Source organism: Somniosus microcephalus, unplaced genomic scaffold (assembly GCF_052327205.1).
Source record: "Somniosus microcephalus isolate GS21.2 unplaced genomic scaffold, FLI_Smic_1.0 unresolved_chr1, whole genome shotgun sequence".
Taxonomy (NCBI): domain Eukaryota; kingdom Metazoa; phylum Chordata; class Chondrichthyes; order Squaliformes; family Somniosidae; genus Somniosus; species Somniosus microcephalus.
Genome location: NW_028225179.1, coordinates 71,592,718 through 71,612,029, shown reverse-complemented (window position 1 = coordinate 71,612,029; position 19,312 = coordinate 71,592,718). Strand labels below are relative to the sequence as shown.

Here is a 19,312-nt window from a genome sequence, read left to right as displayed (position 1 = left end):
GTCAAGCCCAACATCCGAAGGGACGTGGAGAACCGGCAGTTTCAGGGCATGAATGAAAGGCCAACTAGGGCCTTCCAGATAGGCCAACCGGTTTTGGCCCGGGACTACCGTACTGAGAAATGGCAGCCTGGAACTATCTGCACACGATTAGGACCACTGATGTATACCGTGGACATCGGAGACAGCATAATAAGGCGCCATGCTGACCAAATCATCAAGTCATCCGAAAAGGGACAACCTACACCACCACTCTATACACCTAACGATGAAGTAGAGATACCCATATCTACCTCCGACCCGGTGATACTGGAGCCCGACGAACCCGACACTGGCCTTCAAGCCGAATCAGCCTTGCCAGAAGAACCTACTACACCACCAGAAACTACTACACCCCCGAGGCGTTATCCGGACCGAGCCAGGAAGCCTCCTGAGAGACTAACTTATAATTAATTAATACAGCAATGTATATTATTTTGCATATAACATGTAATTAATAATTACTTAAAATATGATGTACTAGTTAGCTAGAAGGGGAGGAATTGTGGTGTATGTGCCTTTAAGAGCCCCAGGTGTGCGTAATGCCGGTAATTGCCACTTGGGCTATATAAGCCTGTGTATTGTGTATATCCTTTAGAAACCCCCCCCAGACTTGCTTAGTAAATACCTATGAACCAACTCCTGTCTTCAGTGTCTTTATCTACACACGGACACTACACGGGTCTCTTTGCACTTCCCCTTCTCACAATCTATTGCCATTCAAATAATCTGCCTTCCTGTTTTTGCCACCAAAGTGGATAACCTCACATCCACATTATAGTGCATTTGCCATGTTTCTGTCCAAATCATACTGGAGTTTCGCGACATCCTCCTCACAGCTTACCCTCCCACCCAGCTTTGTGTCGTCTGCAAACTTGGAGATATTACATCCAATTCCCTTGTCCAGATCATTAATATATATTGTGAACAGCTGGGGTCCTAGGACCGATCCTTGTGGTACCCCACTAGTCACTGCCTGCCACTCGGAAAACGACCCGTTTATTCCAACTCTTTGCTTTCTGTCCGCCAACCAGTTCTCTATCCAAGTCAATACCTTGCCCCCCAATCCCATGTGCCTTAATTTTGCACGCTAATCTCTTATGCGGGACCTTATCGAAAGCCTTCTGAAAGTCCAAATGCACCACATCCACTGGTTCTCCCCTATCTATTCTACCAGTTACATCCTCAAAAAATTCCAGTAGATTAGTCAAGCATGATTTACCTTTTGTAAATCCATGTTGACTTTGTCCGATCCTGTCACTGTTTTCCAAGTGCGCTGCCATTACATCTTTTATAATAGACTCTAGCATTTTCCCCACTACCGATGTCAGGCTTTTTCTCTACCACCTTTTTTGAATAGTGGGGTAACATTAGCTACTGAGGGAGCGCTGCGCTGTCGGAGGGGCAGTACTGAGGGAGCACCACACTGTCGGAGGGGCAGCACTGAGGGAGCGCGGCACTATTGGAGGTGCCATCTTTCGGATGGGACGTAAACCCTCTCGGGTGGATGTAAAAAAATCCCACAGCCACTCATGGCAGAAGAGCAGGGAGTGTTCTCACCTGTTGTCCTGGGGCCAATATTTATCCCTCATTTATCCCTCTATCAACATCACTAAAACACATGATCTGGTCATTATCACATTGCTGTTTGTGGGAGCTTGCTGTGTGCAAGTTGGCTGCCACGTTTGCTACATTACAACACTGCAAAAGTACTTCATTGGCTATGAAGCGCTTTGGGCCGTCCTGTGGCCGGGAAAGGCGCGGTAGAAACGCCACTTCTTTTGTTCCGGTGCAAATGCAGTAGTTTTGGTTTTAATCTGAGTTTTTAATTTTTTTTTGGCTCTGACAGTTGTCGGAGTTGTTGAGACAGAACAGAAACCAATTGTTGATGGGTTGGGGGGGGGGGGGGGGGTGGTGCGGTTCAAATCCGTATTCCGGTATGGTAGTGTAGTAAGTATGTTTCCAGACGGACAAATCAAAGGCCTGGACTCATCCAGAGACCGAGAGTTCAAATCCCACCCAGGCAGTTTGAGAATTTTTACTTTTTTTAAAAAGCTGGTATCAGTAAAAGTTATCATGAAACTGTCGGATTGTCGTTCAAAAAAACAACTGCATTTCACTAATGTCCCTTTTTAGGGAAGGAAACCTGCCGTCCTTACCCAGGCCTGGGCCTACATGTGACTCCAGTTCCACACCCAACGTGGATGACTCCAATTTGCTTCCAATTTCCACCCTTTCCTCACCTTCACATGGTCCATCTCTGACTCTTCCCTTCCTCGACTTCTCTGCCTCCATTTCTGGGGATAGGTTGTTGACAAACATCCATTATAAGCCCACTGACTCCCACAGCTACCTGGACTACACTATTTCCCACCCCGATTCCTGTACGGACTCTATTCCATTCTCCCAGTTTCTCCGTCTCCGCCACATCTGCTCTGACGATGCCACCTTCCATACTCGTGCTTCCGACATGTCTTCCTTTTTCCTCACCCGAGGATTCCCCTCTACCGTGGTTGACACGGCCCTTGACCGTGTCCATTCTATTTCCCCCATTTCTGCTCTCACCCCTTCCCCTCCCTCCCAGAACCACGATAGAGGTCCCCTTGTCCTCACCTTTCACCCCACCAGCCTCGACATTCAACGGATCATCCGCCGCCATTTTCGCCACCTCCAGCGTGATCTCACCTCCAAACACATCTTCCCCTCCCCTTTCAGCATTCAAAAGGAACCGCTCCCTCCGTGACACCCTGGTCCACTCCTCAATCACCCCCAACACCCCTTCCCCTTCCCACAGCACCTTCCCGTGCAAGCGCAGGAGATGCAACACCTGCCCCTTTCCCTCCTCCCTTCCCACTGTTCAGGGCCCCCAAACACCCCTTCCAGGTGAAACAGCGATGAACTTGTACTTCTCGCAATCTAGTATACTGTATTCGCTGCTCACGATGCGGTCTCCTCTACACTGGGGAGACCAAACGCAGATTGGGTGACCGCTTTGCGGAACACGTCCGTAAAGGTGACCCCCGAGTTTCCAGTCGCCTGTCACTTGAATTCTCCGCCCCTCTCCCACTCTGACCTCTCCATCCTCGGCCTCTTACACTGTTCCAATGAAGCTCAGTGTAAGCTCGAGGAACAGCACCTCATCTTTCGATTAGGCACTTTACAGCCTTCTGGACTCAACATCAAGTTCAGCAATTTCAGACCATAACCTCTGACCCTATTTTTTCACATGGCAGCTGTTGATGATGCTGCCATTCCCATTTACACCTCCTCTCGACCCATTTTTTGTTTCTTAACTTGTCCCATTACCATCTCCGTTTGCCTTGCGCCATCATCCCTTTTGTCTTTAATCTCTCCTGCCTTCCATCCTATCAGAGACCTTCTCTTTGTTCTTTCCTCCCCTCCCCCCCTCTCCTACACTTGCTTAAAATCCTGTTCCATCTCTAACTTTTTCCAGTTCTGACGAAGGGTCGTCGACCTGAAACGTTAACTCTGTTTCTCTCTCCACAGATGCTGCCTGACCTGCTGAGTATTTCCAGCATCTTCTGTTTTTGTTTCAGATTTCCAGCATCCGCAGTATTTTGCTTTTGTATTAGCGGTTGACGCTTAACTGAAGCAAGAGACCCAGTTGTATCAACAGTTCACGACGAAGGCCCACCATCACCTTCTCGGGGCACCTAGGGGATGGGCAATAAATGCTGGCCTTGCCAGCGATGCCCACATCCCCAGAATTTTTTTTAATTATCCTGGCGTTCTGAAGCAGATCAGAAACCAAATGTTGGAGGGAGACGGGGGGTTAAAATCTCGGAGTGGGGTTGCTGTTTGGAAATATTACAAGCTGCATTTGTACAGAATCATTTCTCATGAGCTGCAACAGAAAGTTGACTAGTTAGAGCTGTGTTGGCAAAATCCACTCCGTAGCCACCGACTCCATCCCTCTCCCTGGCCACTGTCCGAGGCTGAACCAGGTTATTCCCAACCTTGGCATCCATTTTGACCCCCAAGCTGAGCTTCCGACCCTACATTATCCACTTTTGGTAGGAAGATTAGAAAAGCAGAATTTTTTTTTTTTTTAATATAAAGGTGGGAGACTAGAAAATGTTGGTGTTCAGAGGGTCCTTGTACACGAATCACAGGAAGTTACAGGTACAGCAAGCAATTAGGAAGGCAAATGGTATGTTGGCCTTTCTTGCAAGTTGGAGTATATAAGAGTAAGCAAGTCTTGCTGCCATTATGTAGGGCTTTGGTGAGAGCACACCTGGAGTACTGTGTACAGTTTTGGTCTCCTTACCTAAGGAAGGATATACTTGCCTTAGAGGTGATGCACCAGTGGTTCACTAGATTGATTTCTGGGATGAGAGGGCTGTCCTATGATGAGAGATTGAGTGGAATGGGCCTATATTCTCTGGAGTTTAGAAGAATGAGAGGTGATCGCATTGAAACTTATAAAATGCGTAGAGGGCTTGACCGGGTAGGTGCTGAGAAGCTGTTTCTCCTGGCTGGAGAGTCTAGAACCAGGGGTCACAGTCTCAGGATAAGGAGTCGGCCACTTAGGACTGAGATGAGGAGGAATTTCTTCACTCAGAGGGTTGTGAGTCTTTGGAATTCTCTGCCCCAGAGGGCTGTGAATGCTGAGTCTTTGAGTATATTCAAGGCTGAGATCGATAGATTTTTGGACTCTAGGGGAATCAAGGGATATTGGAATCAAAGATGGGCAGGCAAAACTGTAATCAAACAATGGGTTGCCTTTAAGGAGGAGCTGGTTTGGGTACAGTCGAGGTACATTCCCATGAGGGGGGAAAGGTAGGGCAACCAAAGCCAGAGCTTCCTGGATGATGAAAGAGAGAGCAAGATGAAGCAGAAAAAGGGGGCATACTACAGATGTCAGGATGAGAATACAAGTGAGAATCAGTCTGAGTATAGAAAGTTCAGAGGGGAAGTGAAAAAGAAAATAAGAGGGGCAAAGAGAGAGTATGAAAATAGATTGGCAGCTAACATAAAAGAGATTCTAAAGTCATCTATAGGCATATAAATAGTAAACGGTTAGTAAGAGGAGGGGTGAGGCCGATTAGGGACCAAAAGGGAGACCTATGCATGGAGGCCGAGGGCATGGCTGTGGTACTAAATGAGTACTTTACATCTGTCTTCACCACGGAAGAAGATGCTGCCAAAGTCATAGTGAAAGAGGAGGTAGTGGAGATACTGGATGGGATAAAAATTGATAGAGGAGGCACTAGAAAGGCTGGCTGAACTTAAAGTAGATAAGTCACCGGATGCATCCTAGGATGCTGAGGGAAGTTAAGGTGGAAATCGCGGAGGTACTGGCCAAAATCTTCCAATCCTCCTTAGGTACAGGAGTGGTGCCAGAGGACTGGAGAACTGCAAATGTTACACCCTTGCTCAAAAAAGTGTGTAAGGATAAACCCAGCAACTACAGGCCAGTCAGTTTAACCTCGGTAGTGGGGAAGCTTTTAGACATGATAATCCGGGACATTAACAGTCACTTGGACAAGTATAGATTAATTAAGGAAAGCCAGTATGGATTTGTTAAAGGCAAATCGTGTTTGACTAACTTGATCGAGTTTTCTGATGAGGTAACAGAGAGGGTTGACGTGGTGTACATGGATTTCCAAAAGGCGTCTGATAAAGAGCCATATAATAGGCTCGCCAGCAAAGTTGAAGCCCATGGAATAAAAGGGACAGTGGCAGCACAGATACGGAATTGGCTAAGTGACAGGAAACAGAGAGTAGTGGTGAACGGTTGTTTTTCGGACTGGAGGAAGGTATACAGTGGTGTTCCCCAGGGGTTGGTACTAGGACCACTGCTTTTCTTGATATATATTAATGACTTGGACTTGGGTGTACAGGGCACAATTTCAAAATCTGCAGATGACACAAAACTTGGAAGTGTAGTAAACAGTGAGGAGGAGAGTGATAGACTTCAAGAGGACATAGACAGGCTGGTGGAATGGGCGGACACGTGGCAGATAAAATTTAACGCACCAAAGTGTGAAGTGATACATTTTGGGAGGAAGAACGAGGAGAGGCAATATAAACTAAAGGGTACAATCCTAAAGTGGGTGCACGAACAGGGTGACCTGGGGGTATATGTGCACAAATCGTTGAAGGTGGCAGGGCAGATTGAGAAAGTGGTTAAAAAAGCAGACGGGATCCTGGGCTTCATAAATAGAGGCATAGAGTACAAAAGCAAGGAAGTTATGATGAACCTTTATAAAACACTGGTTCGGCCTCAACTGGAGTATTGTGTCCAATTCTGGGCACCGCACTTTAGGAAGGATGTGAAGGCCTTAGAGAGGATGCAGAGGAGGTTTACGAGAATGATTCCAGGGATAAGCGACTTCAGTTACGTGGATAGACTGGAGAAGCTGGGGTCGTTGTCCTTGGAGGAGAGACGATTGAGAGGAGATTTGATAGAGGTGCTCAAAATCATGAGGGGTCTGGACAGAGTAGATAGAGAGAAACTGTTCCCAGTGACGGGAGGGTCGAGAACCAGAGGACACAGATTTAAGGGGATTGGCAAAAGAACCAAAGGTGACAGGAGGGAAAACCTTTTTACGCAGCGAGTGGTTATGATCTGGAACGCACTGCCTGAAAGGGTGGTGGAGGCAGACTCAATCGCGGCTTCCAAAAGGGAGTTGGATAAGTACCTGAAGGAAACAAATTTGCAGGGCTACGGAGAAAGGGCGGGGGAGTGGGACGAGCTGAAGTGCTCTAGCAGTGTGCCGGCACGGGCTCGACGGACCGAATGGCCTCCTTCTGTGTTGTAACCATTCTAGGATTCTATCCATTCTATATGGGGATAGAGCGGGAAAGTGGAGTTAAGGTAGAAGATCAGCCATGATCTTATTGAATGGGGGAACAGGCTCGAGGGGCCGTATGGCCTACCACTACTCCTATTTCTTATGGTCTTGTATCACTAAGACCGCCTATTTCCACCTCCACAACATCGCCTGTCTCTGTCCCTGCTTCAGCTCATCCAGGTCTTTGTTACCTCTAGCATTGACTATTCCAAGCTGGCTGGCCTCCCAGCTTCCACCCTCCATAAACCTGAGTTCATCCAAACCCTTGCATCCTAACTCACACCGAGTCCCGTTCACCCATCACCCCTGTGCTCACTGACCTACATTGGTTCCCGGTCCGGCAATGCCTCGGTTTTTAAAATCCCTCCATGGCCTCACCCCTCCCTATCGCTGTAATCTCCTCCAACCACCCCCGAGATATCTGCGCTCCTCCAATTCTGGCCTCTTGTGCATCCCCCGATTTCCATCGCTCCACTATTGGCAGCCGTTCCTTCAGCTGCCCAGGCCCTAAGCTCTGGAATTCCCTCCCTAAACCTCTCTTCCTTTAAGACGGTCTTCAAACCTACCTCCTTGACCAACCTGTCATAATATCTCCACATGTGGCTCGGTGTCAAATTTTTGTTAACGCTCCTGTGAAGCGCCTTGGGGTGTTTCACTACGTTAAAGGCGAAGTTGTTGTTGATATCCGTCTCCTACATCATGCCTGCGGGTTTCCAAACCACCCTCAGCCACCCTTTCCCCCTCCAGACCTTTGAATACCCAAGTGTGTGTGTGTGTCCTGAACCTCAGTCTGCGCCCCATCAGTCTCCTTCATCGACTCCTGCTGTTGCTCAGCCCTGGTACTGCATCGGAGAGAGAAGGACCAGCAACTGGGAAGTTTAACTCCATGCGTCGACGAGGAGATCGAGTTGAATTCATAGAATTTGAGACAGATCTGCTCAGCCTCTTGTTCTCCTGCCCTTTCCCCCTTGCACTGTGCCCCTCTGATCGAGCTCAGTCCCATTCCCCCGCCCATTCCCCATTCCCCCATCGCTCCCTGTGTCCCTCTTTCTGATAGACCTCTCCCCTCAGTCCCATTCCCCCGCCCTTTCCCCATTCCCCCATCGCTCCCTGTGTCTCTCTCTGATAGACCTCTCCCCTCAGTCCCATTCCCCCGCCCTTTCCCCATTCCCCCATCGCTCCCTGTGTCCCTCTCTCTGATAGACCTCTCCCCTCAGTCCCATTCCCCCGCCCTTTCCCCATTCCCCCATCGCTCCCTGTGCCCCTCTCTCTGATAGACCTCTCCCCTCAGTCCCATTCCCCCGCCCTTTCCCCATTCCCCCATCGCTCCCTGTGTCCCTCTTTCTGATAGACCTCTCCCCTCAGTCCCATTCCCCCGCCCTTTCCCCATTCCCCCATCGCTCCGTGTCCCTCTCTGATAGACCTCTCCCCTCAGTCCCATTCCCCCGCCCGTTCCCCATTCCCCCATCGCTCCGTGTCCCTCTCTCTGATAGACCTCTCCCCTCAGTCCCATTCCCCGCCCTTTCCCCATTCCCCCATCGCTCCCTGTGTCCCTCTCTCTGATAGACCTCTCCCCTCAGTCCCATTCCCCGCCCTTTCCCCATTCCCCCATCGCTCCGTGTCTCTCTCTGATAGACCTCTCTCCTCAGTCCCATTCCACCGCCCTTTCCCCATTCCCCCATCGCTCCGTGTCCCTCTCTCTGATAGACCTCTCCCCTCAGTCCCATTCCCCCGCCCTTTCCCCATTCCCCCATCGCTCCCTGTGTCCCTCTCTCTGATAGACCTCTCCTCTCAGTCCCTTTCCCCATTCCCCCATCGCTCCCTGTGCCCCTCTCTGATAGACCTCTCTCCTCAGTCCCATTCCACCGCCCGTTCCCCATTCCCCCATCGCTCCGTGTCCCTCTCTCTGATAGACCTCTCCCCTCAGTCCCATTCCCCTGCCCTTTCCCCATTCCCCCATCGCTCCCTGTGTCCCTCTCTCTGATAGACCTCTCCCCTCAGTCCCATTCCCCCGCCCTTTCCCTATTCCCCCATCGCTCCCTGTGTCTCCCTCTCTGATAGACCTCTCTCCTCAGTCCCATTCCACCGCCCGTTCCCCATTCCCCCATCGCTCCCTGTGTCTCTCTCTCTGATCGACCTCTCCCCTCAGTCCCATTCCCTGCCCTTTCCCCATTCCCCCATCGCTCCGTGTCCCTCTCTCTGATAGACCTCTCCCCTCAGTCCCATTCCCCTGCCCTTTCCCCATTCCCCCATCGCTCCCTGTGTCCCTCTCTCTGATAGACTCTCCCCTCAGTCCCATTCCCCTGCCCTTTCCCCATTCCCCCATCGCTCCCTGTGTCTCTCTCTCTGATCGACCTCTCCCCTCAGTCCCATTCCCTGCCCTTTCCCCATTCCCCCATCGCTCCGTGTCCCTCTCTCTGATAGACCTCTCCCCTCAGTCCCATTCCCCCGCCCTTTCCCCATTCCCCCATCGCTCCGTGTCTCTCTCTCTGATAGACCTCTCCCCTCAGTCCCTTTCCCCATTCCCCCATCGTTCCCTGTGTCCCTCTCTCTGATAGACCTCTCCCCTCAGCCCCATTCCCCGCCCTTGCCCCATTCCCCCATCGCCCCCTGTGTCCCTCTCACTGATAGACCTCTCCCCTCAGTCCCATTCCCCCGCCCTTTCCCCATTCCCCCATCGCTCCCTGTGTCCCTCTCTCTGATAGACCTCTCCCCTCAGTCCCATTCCCCCGCCCTTTCCCCATTCCCCCATCGCTCCGTGTCACTCTCTGATAGACCTCTCCCCTCAGTCCCATTCCCCGCCCTTTCCCCATTCCCCCATCGCTCCCTGTGTCCCTCTCTCCGATAGACCTCTCCCCTCAGTCCCATTCCCCCGCCCTGTCCCCATTCCCCCATCGCTCCCTGTGTCCCTCTCTCTGATAGACCTCTCCCCTCAGTCCCATTCCCCTGCCCTTTCCCCATTCCCCCATCGCTCCGTGTCCCTCTCTCTGATAGACCCCTCCCCGCAGTCCCATTCCCCGCCCTTTCCCCATTCCCCCATTGCTCCGTGTCCCTCTCTCTGATAGACCTCTCCCCTCAGTCCCATTCCCCCGCCCTTTCCCCATTCCCCCATCGCTCCCTGTGTCCCTCTCTCTGATAGACCTCTCCCCTCAGTCCCATTCCCCCGCCCTTTCCCCATTTCCCCCATCGCTCCCTGTGTCTCTCTGATAGACCTCTCCCCTCAGTCCCATTCCCCCGCCCTTTCCCCATTCCCCCATCGCTCCCTGTGTCCCTCTCTCTGATAGACCTCTCCCCTCAGTCCCATTCCCCCGCCCTTTCCCCATTTCCCCCATCGCTCCGTGTCCCTCTCTCTGATAGACCTCTCCCCTCAGTCCCATTCCCCCGCCCTTTCCCCATTCCCCCATCGCTCCCTGTGTCCCTCTCTCTGATAGACCTCTCCCCTCAGTCCCATTCCCCCGCCCTTTCCCCATTTCCCCCATCGCTCCCTGTGTCCCTCTCTCTGATAGACCTCTCCCCTCAGTCCCATTCCCCCGCCCTTTCCCCATTTCCCCCATCGCTCCCTGTGTCCCTCTCTCTGATAGACCTCTCCCCTCAGTCCCATTCCCCGCCCTTTCCCCATTTCCCCCATCGCTCCCTGTGTCCCTCTCTCTGATAGACCTCTCCCCTCAGTCCCATTCCCCGCCCATTCCCCCATTGCTCCGTGTCCCTCTCTCTGATAGACCTCTCCCCTCAGTCCCATTCCCCGCCCTTTCCCCATTCCCCCATTGCTCCGTGTCCCTCTCTCTGATAGACCTCTCCCCTCAGTCCCATTCCCCCGCCCTTTCCCCATTCCCCCATCGCCCCCTGTGCCCCTCTCTCTGATAGACCTCTCCCCTCAGTCCCGTTCTCCCCTCCCTTTCCCCATTCCCCCATCGCTCCCTGTGTCCCTCTCTCTGATAGACCTCTCCCCTCAGTCCTGTTCTCCCCTCCCTTTCCCCATTCCCCCATCGCTCCCTGTGCCCCTCTCTCTGATAGACCTCTCCCCTCAGTCCCGTTCTCCCCTCCCTTTCCCCATTCCCCCATCGCTCCCTGTGCCCCTCTCTCTGATAGACCTCTCCCCTCAGTCCCGTTCTCCCCTCCCTTTCCCCATTCCCCCATCGCTCCCTGTGCCCCTCTCTCTGATAGACCTCTCCCCTCAGTCCCGTTCTCCCCTCCCTTTCCCCATTCCCCCATCGCTCCCTGTGCCCCTCTCTCTGATCGACCTCTCCCCTCAGTCCTGTTCCCCTGGATCTTGTGGTTTGTGTGCGGGGGATCTTGTATGAGGCATGTGTAGGCGGATCCTGTATTTTTGTGTTCAGATGTTTGGCACGGCCGTCAATGGTGGAGTGATTAAAATCAGGGATGAAGCAGAGGCCAGAATTGGAGGAGCGCAGAGATCTCGGGTTGAGGGGGGTGGAGAGGGGGTGTTGTCGGGCTGGAGGAGATTAGAGATAGGGAGGGGCGAGGCCATTGAAGGACATGAACACAAGGATGAGAATTTTTAAATCGAGGCGTTGCCAGCCTGGGAGCCAGTGTAGCTCGGCGAGCACAGGGGGTGAAGAGTGAACGAGGCTTGGTGCGAGTTAGGACACGGGGCAGCAGAGTTTTAGATAAACTCAAGTTTACAGAGGGTGGAGGATGGGAGGCCGGCCCAGGACTGCATTGGAATAGTCAAGTCTGGACCCAACAGAGGCACGGACGAGGGTTTCGGCAGCAGATGGGCTGAGGCAGGGATGGAGAAGGATGATACCATCTAAAAAAAGCACCAGTAGCATGACAGTGACTCATCACAACTTTGCCGATCTTGCGTATTTAAAAAGAATACTTCCTGTTCACTTTTTTCCCGTTATAGCTTCCTATGTTCACATCTATAATGTAAGTATCCTATGTAAACATGTCACGCTGTAGTTGCACCATCCCACCCATGGTGGCGCTGTAGTTGCACCATCCCACCCATGGTGGCGCTGTAGTGCTGAGTTTTCAATGTCTCCCAACTCCTTATAGCCTGTACTATAGGGTAACTCTTACAGCGCGTACTGTAGGGTAACTCTTACAGCACGTACTATAGGGTAACTCTTACAGCACGTACTATAGGGTAACTCTTACAGCACGTACTGTAGGGTAACTCTTACAGCACGTACTATAGGGTAACTCTTACAGCACGTACTATAGGGTAACTCTTACAGCACGTACTATAGGGTAACTCTTACAGCGCGTACTGTAGGGTAACTCTTACAGCACATACTATAGGGTAACTCTTACAGCACGTACTATAGGGTAACTCTTACAGCACGTACTATAGGGTAACTTACAGCGCGTACTATAGGGTAACTCTTACAGCTCGTACTATAGGGTAACTCTTACAGCGCGTACTGTAGGGTAACTCTTACAGCACGTACTATAGGGTAACTCTTACAGCACGTACTATAGGGTAACTCTTACAGCACGTACTGTAGGGTAACTCTTACAGCACGTACTATAGGGTAACTCTTACAGCACGTACTATAGGGTAACTCTTACAGCACGTACTATAGGGTAACTCTTACAGCACGTACTATAGGGTAACTTACAGCGCGTACTATAGGGTAACTCTTACAGCTCGTACTATAGGGTAACTCTTACAGCGCGTACTGTAGGGTAACTCTTACAGCGCGTACTGTAGGGTAACTCTTACAGCGCGTACTGTAGGGTACTTACAGCTACCACCTATTCTGCCTCTTCGCTTCCTAAATTACCCGAAGCCATCCGTGCCTTTCTTACCTCTAGACTTGACTATTCCAACGCAGTCCTGGCAGCCTCACGTTCTACCCTCCGTAAACATAGAAACATAGAAGATAGGAGCAGGAGTTGGCCATTCGGCCCTTCGAGCCTGCTCCGCCATTCAACGAGATCATGGCTGATCATCCAAACCCTAGCACCCGGTCCCTACACCGACAGCCATCCCACCCAAGCCCTATCCCCGTAACCCCACGTATTTAATCCCCCCTAACACTAAGGGTCAATTTTTATCATGGCCAATCAACCTAACCCGCACATCTTTGGACTGTGGGAGGAAACCGGAGCACCCGGAGGAAACCCACGCAAACACGGGGAGAATGTGCAAACTCCACACAGACAGTCACCCGAGGCCGGATTTGAACCCAGGTCCCTGGCGCTGTGAGGCAACAGTGCTAACCACTCGAGGGCATCCAAAACTCTGCTGCCCCGTGTCCTAACTCGCACCAAGTCCAGTTCACCCACCACCCACTGTGCTCGCTCACCTACATTGGCTCCCGGTCCGGCAACGCCTCAATTTTAAAATTCTCGTCCTTGTCTTCAAATCCCTCCATGGCCTCTCCCCCTCCCTATCCTCTGTAATCTCCTCCAGCCCCACAACCCCCCTGAGATATTTGTGCTCCTCCAATTCTGGCCTCTTGAGCATCCCAATTTTAATCGCTCAGCTATTGGCTTCAGCTGCCTGAGCTCTAGAATTCCCTCCCGAAACCTCTCTGCTGCTCCACCTCTCTCTCCTCCTTTAAGACGCTCCTTAAAACCTACCTTTTTTACCAAGCTTTTGGTCATCTGCCCTAATATCTCCTTATGTGGCTCGGTGTCACATTTTGTTTCATAATCGCTTCTGTGAAGTGCCTCGGGATGTTTTACTACGAGATGTTGTTGCTGAAGCATTGCTGTTTAACTAGAATATAAAATGAAAGCGTTATATAAAAGTAAATACTGAATGCGTGACTTGAAAATTGGCACTGAGTTACGTCTGCATGCCCTGGTCCAATAATCCCTGTCCCAGCTGTCTAACTCCACTTCACCTGAAGATTACACTTCGTCTTTCTCCCCCCACCCCCCATGCTACATCTAGTAGATAAGACCTTTTATATTCAATCTCTGGATGTGGCAGAGCCGGCATTTATTGCCCATCCCTACTTGCCCTGTGAAGCTGATGATGGGCCCTGTTCAACCGTGTGGATTGCTGGGACTCTTCAGAAGGACAGTTAAGAGACAGCCAGGTTGGGTATGGGACTGGAGTCACCTATAGCGTCAGCCGCCGCTCTGAGTACCACTCTCGCCTCCGAGTCAGAAGGTTGTGGGTTCAAGCCCCTCTCCAGAGACTTGAGCACAAAAATCTAGGCTGACACTCCTAGTGCAGCGCTGAGGGAGCACTGCACTGTCGGAGGGGCGGCACTGAGGGAGCGCTGCACTGTCGGAGGGGCAGTACTGAGGGAGCGCTGCACAGTCGGAGGGGCAGTACTGAGGGCGCGCCGCACTGTCGGAGGGGCAGTACTGAGGGAGCGCTGCACTGTCGGAGGGGCAGTAGTGAGGGAGTGCTGCACTGTCGGAGGGGCAGTACTGAGGGAGCGCTGCACTGTTGGAGGGTCAGCACTGAGGGCGAGCTGCACTGTCGGAGGGGCAGTACTGAGGGAGAAACGCACTGTCGGAGGGTCAGCACTGAGGGAGTGCTGCACTGTCGGAGGGTCAGTACTGAGGGAGAAACGCACTGTCGGAGGTGCCGTCTTTCAGATGAGACATTAAACCGAGAACCCCGTCTGCTCTCTTGTAAAAGATCCCATGCACTATTTAAAAGAACATCATTGTGGAATGGTGGCACAGACCCTCGACTGAGCCCAAAGGAAGGAGTCCTAATATATGTGAAATAAAAACAGAAAATGCTGGAAATACTCAGCAGGTCGGGCAGCATCTGTGGAGAGAGAAAAACAGAGTTAACGGTTCAGGTCGACGACCCTTCGTCAGAACTGGAAAAAGTTAGAGATGGAACAGGATTTTAAGCAAGTGCGGGGCAGGGAAAGAGAGGAGGGGAGGAAAGAACGAAGAGGAAGGTCTGTGATAGGATGGAAGACAGGAGAGATTAAAGACAAAAGGGATGATGGTGCGGGGCAAAAGGAGATGGTAATGGGACAAGTTAAACAAAAGATGGGTCGAGAGGAGGTGTAAATAGTAATAGCAGAATGATCGACAGCTGCCGTGTAAGAGAGAGAGGGTTTCCTGGCCCCAACCGTGTCCTTTTCACCGTGGACGTACAATCCCTCTACACCTCCATCCCCCACCAGGACGGCCTGAGGGCGCTCCGCTTCTTCCTTGAACAGAGGCCCGACCAGTCCCCATCCACCACCACCCTCCTCCGCCTGGCTGAACTTGTTCTCACATTGAACAACTTCTCCTTTAACTCCACTCACTTCCTCCAAATTAAAGGTGTTGCCATGGGAACCCGCATGGGCCCTAGCTATGCCTGCCTTTTCGTGGGATATGTGGAACACTCTTTGTTCCAGTCCTACTCAGGTCCCCTCCCTCACCTCTTTTTCCGGTACATTGATGACTGTATTGGTGCCGTTTCCTGCTCTCGCCCTGAACTAGAAAATTTCATTCACTTTGCTTCCAATTTCCACCCTTCCCTCAACTTCACATGGTCCATCTCCGACTCTTCCCTTCCCTTCCTCGACTTCTCTGACTCCATTTCTGGGGATAGGTTATTGACAAACATTCACTACAAACCCACTGACTTCCACAGCTACCTGGACTACACTTCCTCCCACCCCGCTTCCTGTAAGGACTCTATTCCATTCTCCCAGTTTCTCCGTCTCCGCCGCGTCTGTTCTGACGAAGCCACCTTCCATACCAGTGCTTCTGACATGTCTTCCTTTTTCCTCAACCGAGGATTCCCCTCTACCGTGGTTGACACGGCCCTCGACCGTGTCCGTTCTATTTCCCGCACTTCTGCTCTCACCCCTTCCCCTCCCTCCCAGAACCACGATAGGGTTCCCCTTGTCCTCACCTTTCACCCCACCAGCCTCCACATTCAACGGATCATCCTCCGCCATTTCTGCCACCTCCAGCGTGATCCCACCACCAAGCACAACTTCCCCTCCCCTCCCCTTTCAGCATTCCGAAGGGACCGCTCCCTCCGCAACACCCTGGTCCACTCCTCTATCACCCCCTTCCCCTTCTTTACACCGCTTCTAGACCCATCTTTTGTTTCTTAACTTGTCCCATTACCATCTCCTTTCACCTCGCACCATCATCCCTTTTGTCTCTTAATCTCTCCTGCCTTCCAGCCTATCACAGACCTTCCCTTTTGTTCTTTCCTCCCCTCTCCCTGCCCCTGCACTTGCTTAAAAACCTGTTCCTCCTCCCAGTTCTGATGAAGGGTCATCGACCTGAAACGTTAACTCTGTTTCTCTCTCCACAGATGCTGCCTGACCTGCTGAGTATCTCCAGCATTTTCTGTTTTTATTTCAGATTTCCAGCATCCGCAGTATTTTGCTTTTGTCCTAATGTATGTGGCTCGATGTCCAATTTTGTTAAATAACGCACTTCTGATGTAAGTCATGGCTCAGTTGGTATCACTCTCACCTCCGAGTCAGAAGGTTGTGGGTTCGAGTCCCGCTCCAGGGACTTGAGCACAAAAATCTAGGCCGACACTCCAGTGCTGTGCTGAGGGAGTGCTACAGGGCGATATAGACGGGTTGGCCAGATGGGCAGAACGGTGGCAAATGGAATTTAACCCTGGAAAGTGTGAGGTGATGCATTTTGGGAGGACTGACAAGGCAAGGGAATCCACAATGAATGGTAGGACCCTAGGAAGGACAGAGAATCAGAGGGACCTTGGTGTGCATGTACATAGATCCCTGAAGGCAGCAGGACAGGTTGATAAGGTGGTTAAAAAGGCAAATGGGATACTTTCCTTCATTAGCCGAGGCATAGAATATAAGAGCAGGGAGGTTATGATGGAGCTGTACAAAACGCTGGTGAGGCCACAGCTGGAGTACTGTGTGCAGTTCTGGTTGCCTCACTATAGGAAGGATGTGATTGCTTAGGAGAGGGTGCAGAGGAGATTCACCAGGATGTTACCTGGGCTGAAGCGTTTCAGCTATGAAGAGAGACTAGACAGGCTGGGGTTGTTTTCCTTAGAGCAGAGAAGGTTGAGGGGGGACCTGATTGAGGTGTACAAAATTATGAGGGGCATAGATAGCAAGGAACTTTTCCCCTTGGTGGAGGGGCCAATAACCAGGGGGCATAGTTTCAAGGTAAGGGGCAGGAGGTTTAAAGGGGATTTGAGGAAAATCTTTTTCACCCAGAGGGTGGTTGGAATGTGGAACTCACTGCCTGAAAGGGTGGTAGAGGCAGGAACCCTCACAACATTCAAGAAGCATTTGGATGAGCACTTGAAACACCATAGCATACAAGGCTAGGGACCAAGTGCTGGAAAATGGGATTAGATTAGACAGGGCTCGATGGCCGGCGCAGACACGAAGGGCCTCTTTCTGTGCTGTATAACTCTGACTCTATGTCGGAGGTGCCATCTTTCGGATGAGACGTTAAACCGATGGCTCTGTCTGCCCTCTCGTAAAAGATCCCATGGCCACTATTTCAAAGAAGAGCAGGGGGGAGTTATCCCGGTGCCCTGGGTCCAATAATTATCACTAAAACTGGTCGTTATCACATTGCTGTTTGTGGGAGCTTGCTGTGTGCAAATGAGCTGCCGCGTTCCCTACATTACGTCAGTGGCCACACTTCGAAAGGGCGTCCTGAGGCCGGGGAAGGCGCTGCAGAAATGCAAATCTTTTCCTTTCAGGCATGGGAAAGGGCGGCAGCTTTCGAAGTCCCGCTGTAATTACACCGTCCCACCCGTGGTGGCGGTGAGGCGCAATTAGGCTTTTATTAACGACAGCCTTTCAGGGTCACTCTTTTTATTGGCAACCAGCTCTTTATTTCCTAAAGCCTTGGACTGATCCTCAGCTAATCTTTGCAGCACCCTCTCCGTGACCTCGGCACCCTTCCGGCAGTCGGGAGCCAAATATTCGAACCAAACCCATGCTTTATACGAGGTTTAATCTCCCCATCTCGTTCTTGCACACTCTGTCCCTGTTTTTATTCCACAGCAATATCAACTAGTGAATCTGTGCTGTGGGGGGGGACCAGAATGATACCGGGGGCTAGAAGAGTTAAATTACGAGGGCAGGTTGCACAGACTAGGCTTGGATTCCCTCGAGTGTAGAAGATTAAGAGCATACATAAGACGTAGGAGCAGGAGTCGGCCATTCGGCCCCTCGAGCCTGCTCCGCCATTCAATAAGATCATGGCTGATCTGATCTTGGCCTCAACTCCACTTCCCTGCCGCTCCCCATAACCCTCGACTCCTTACCTTTCAAAGTCTGTGTGTCTCCACCTTAAATATATTCACTGACCCAGCCTCCACAGCTCTCTGGGGAAGAGAATTCCAAGCAGTGATCTAATCGAGGTGTTTAAGATGATTGAAGGATTCGATAGGATACATCGAGAGAAACTATTTCCTCTGGTGAGGGGAGTCCATAACAAGGGGGCAGAACCTTAAAATTAGAGCCAGGCCGTTCAGGGGTGATGTCAGGAAGCACTTCTTCAGACACAGGGTGGTGGAAATCTGGAACTCTCTCCCCCCAAAAAGCTGTGGATGCCAGGGGACAGTTGAAAATTTCAAAACTGAGATTGATAAGAGTTTTGTTGGTAAGGGATATGGAACCAACGATCAGCTCTGGATGAATTGGGGGAGGGGTGGTGGAATGGCCTCCTCCTGCCCCTCTGTTCCCTGGTAATCACGGCTCCCCTTTCTCCCCGCAGGGACGTGTTTTTAATGATTCGCCGTCACAAGACAACAATATTCACAGACGCCAAAGAGTCAACCACGGTTCTGGAGCTCAAGAAGGTCGTCGAGGGCATCTTAAAGCGATTGCCGGAGGACCAGCGGTTGTACAAGGTAAACAGGGAGTGTATGACAGGAGCTTTACTCTGTATCTAACCCGTGCTGTACCTGCCCCGGGAGTGTGTGATGGGACAGTGTAGAGGGAGCTTTACTCTGTATCTAACCCGTGCTGTACCTGCCCCGGGAGTGTGTGATGGGACAGTGTAGAGGGAGCTTTACTCTGTATCTAACCTGTGCTGTACCTGCCCTGGGAGTGTTTTGATTGGGACAGTGTAGAGGGAGCTTTACTCTGTATCTAACCCATGCTGTACCTGCCCCGGGAGTGTTTGATGGGACAGTGTAGAGGAGCTTTACTCTGTATCTAACCTGTGCTGTACCTGCCCTGGGAGTGTTTGATGGGACAGTGTAGAGGGAGCTTTACTCTGTATCTAACCCATGCTGTACCTGCCCTGGGAGTGTTTGATGGGACAGTGTAGAGGGAGCTTTACTCTGTATCTAACCCGTGCTGTACCTGCCCCGGGAGTGTTTGATGGGACAGTGTAGAGGGAGCTTTACTCTGTATCTAACCCCGTGCTGTACCTGCCCCGGGAGTGTTTGATGGGACAGTGTAGAGGGAGCTTTACACTCTATCTAACCCGTGCTGTACCTGCCCTGGGAGTGTTTGATGGGACAGTGTAGAGGGAGCTTTACACTCTATCTAACCCGTGCTGTACCTGCCTCTGGGAGTGTTTGATGGGACAGTGCAGAGGGAGCT

At 51.5% G+C, this 19,312-nt stretch overlaps 1 protein-coding gene across 1 annotated transcript in view; it reads left to right on the top strand.

Moving 5' to 3' along the window:
- Positions 1-19,312, top strand: part of elob (elongin B) — a 78,224-nt gene that overhangs the window by 22,367 nt on the left and 36,545 nt on the right. The window contains exon 3 of the mRNA XM_085973647.1: positions 18,479-18,625. Coding sequence (XP_085829773.1) covers positions 18,479-18,625 — 147 coding nt within the window. The remainder of the gene's footprint in view (positions 1-18,478; positions 18,626-19,312) is intronic.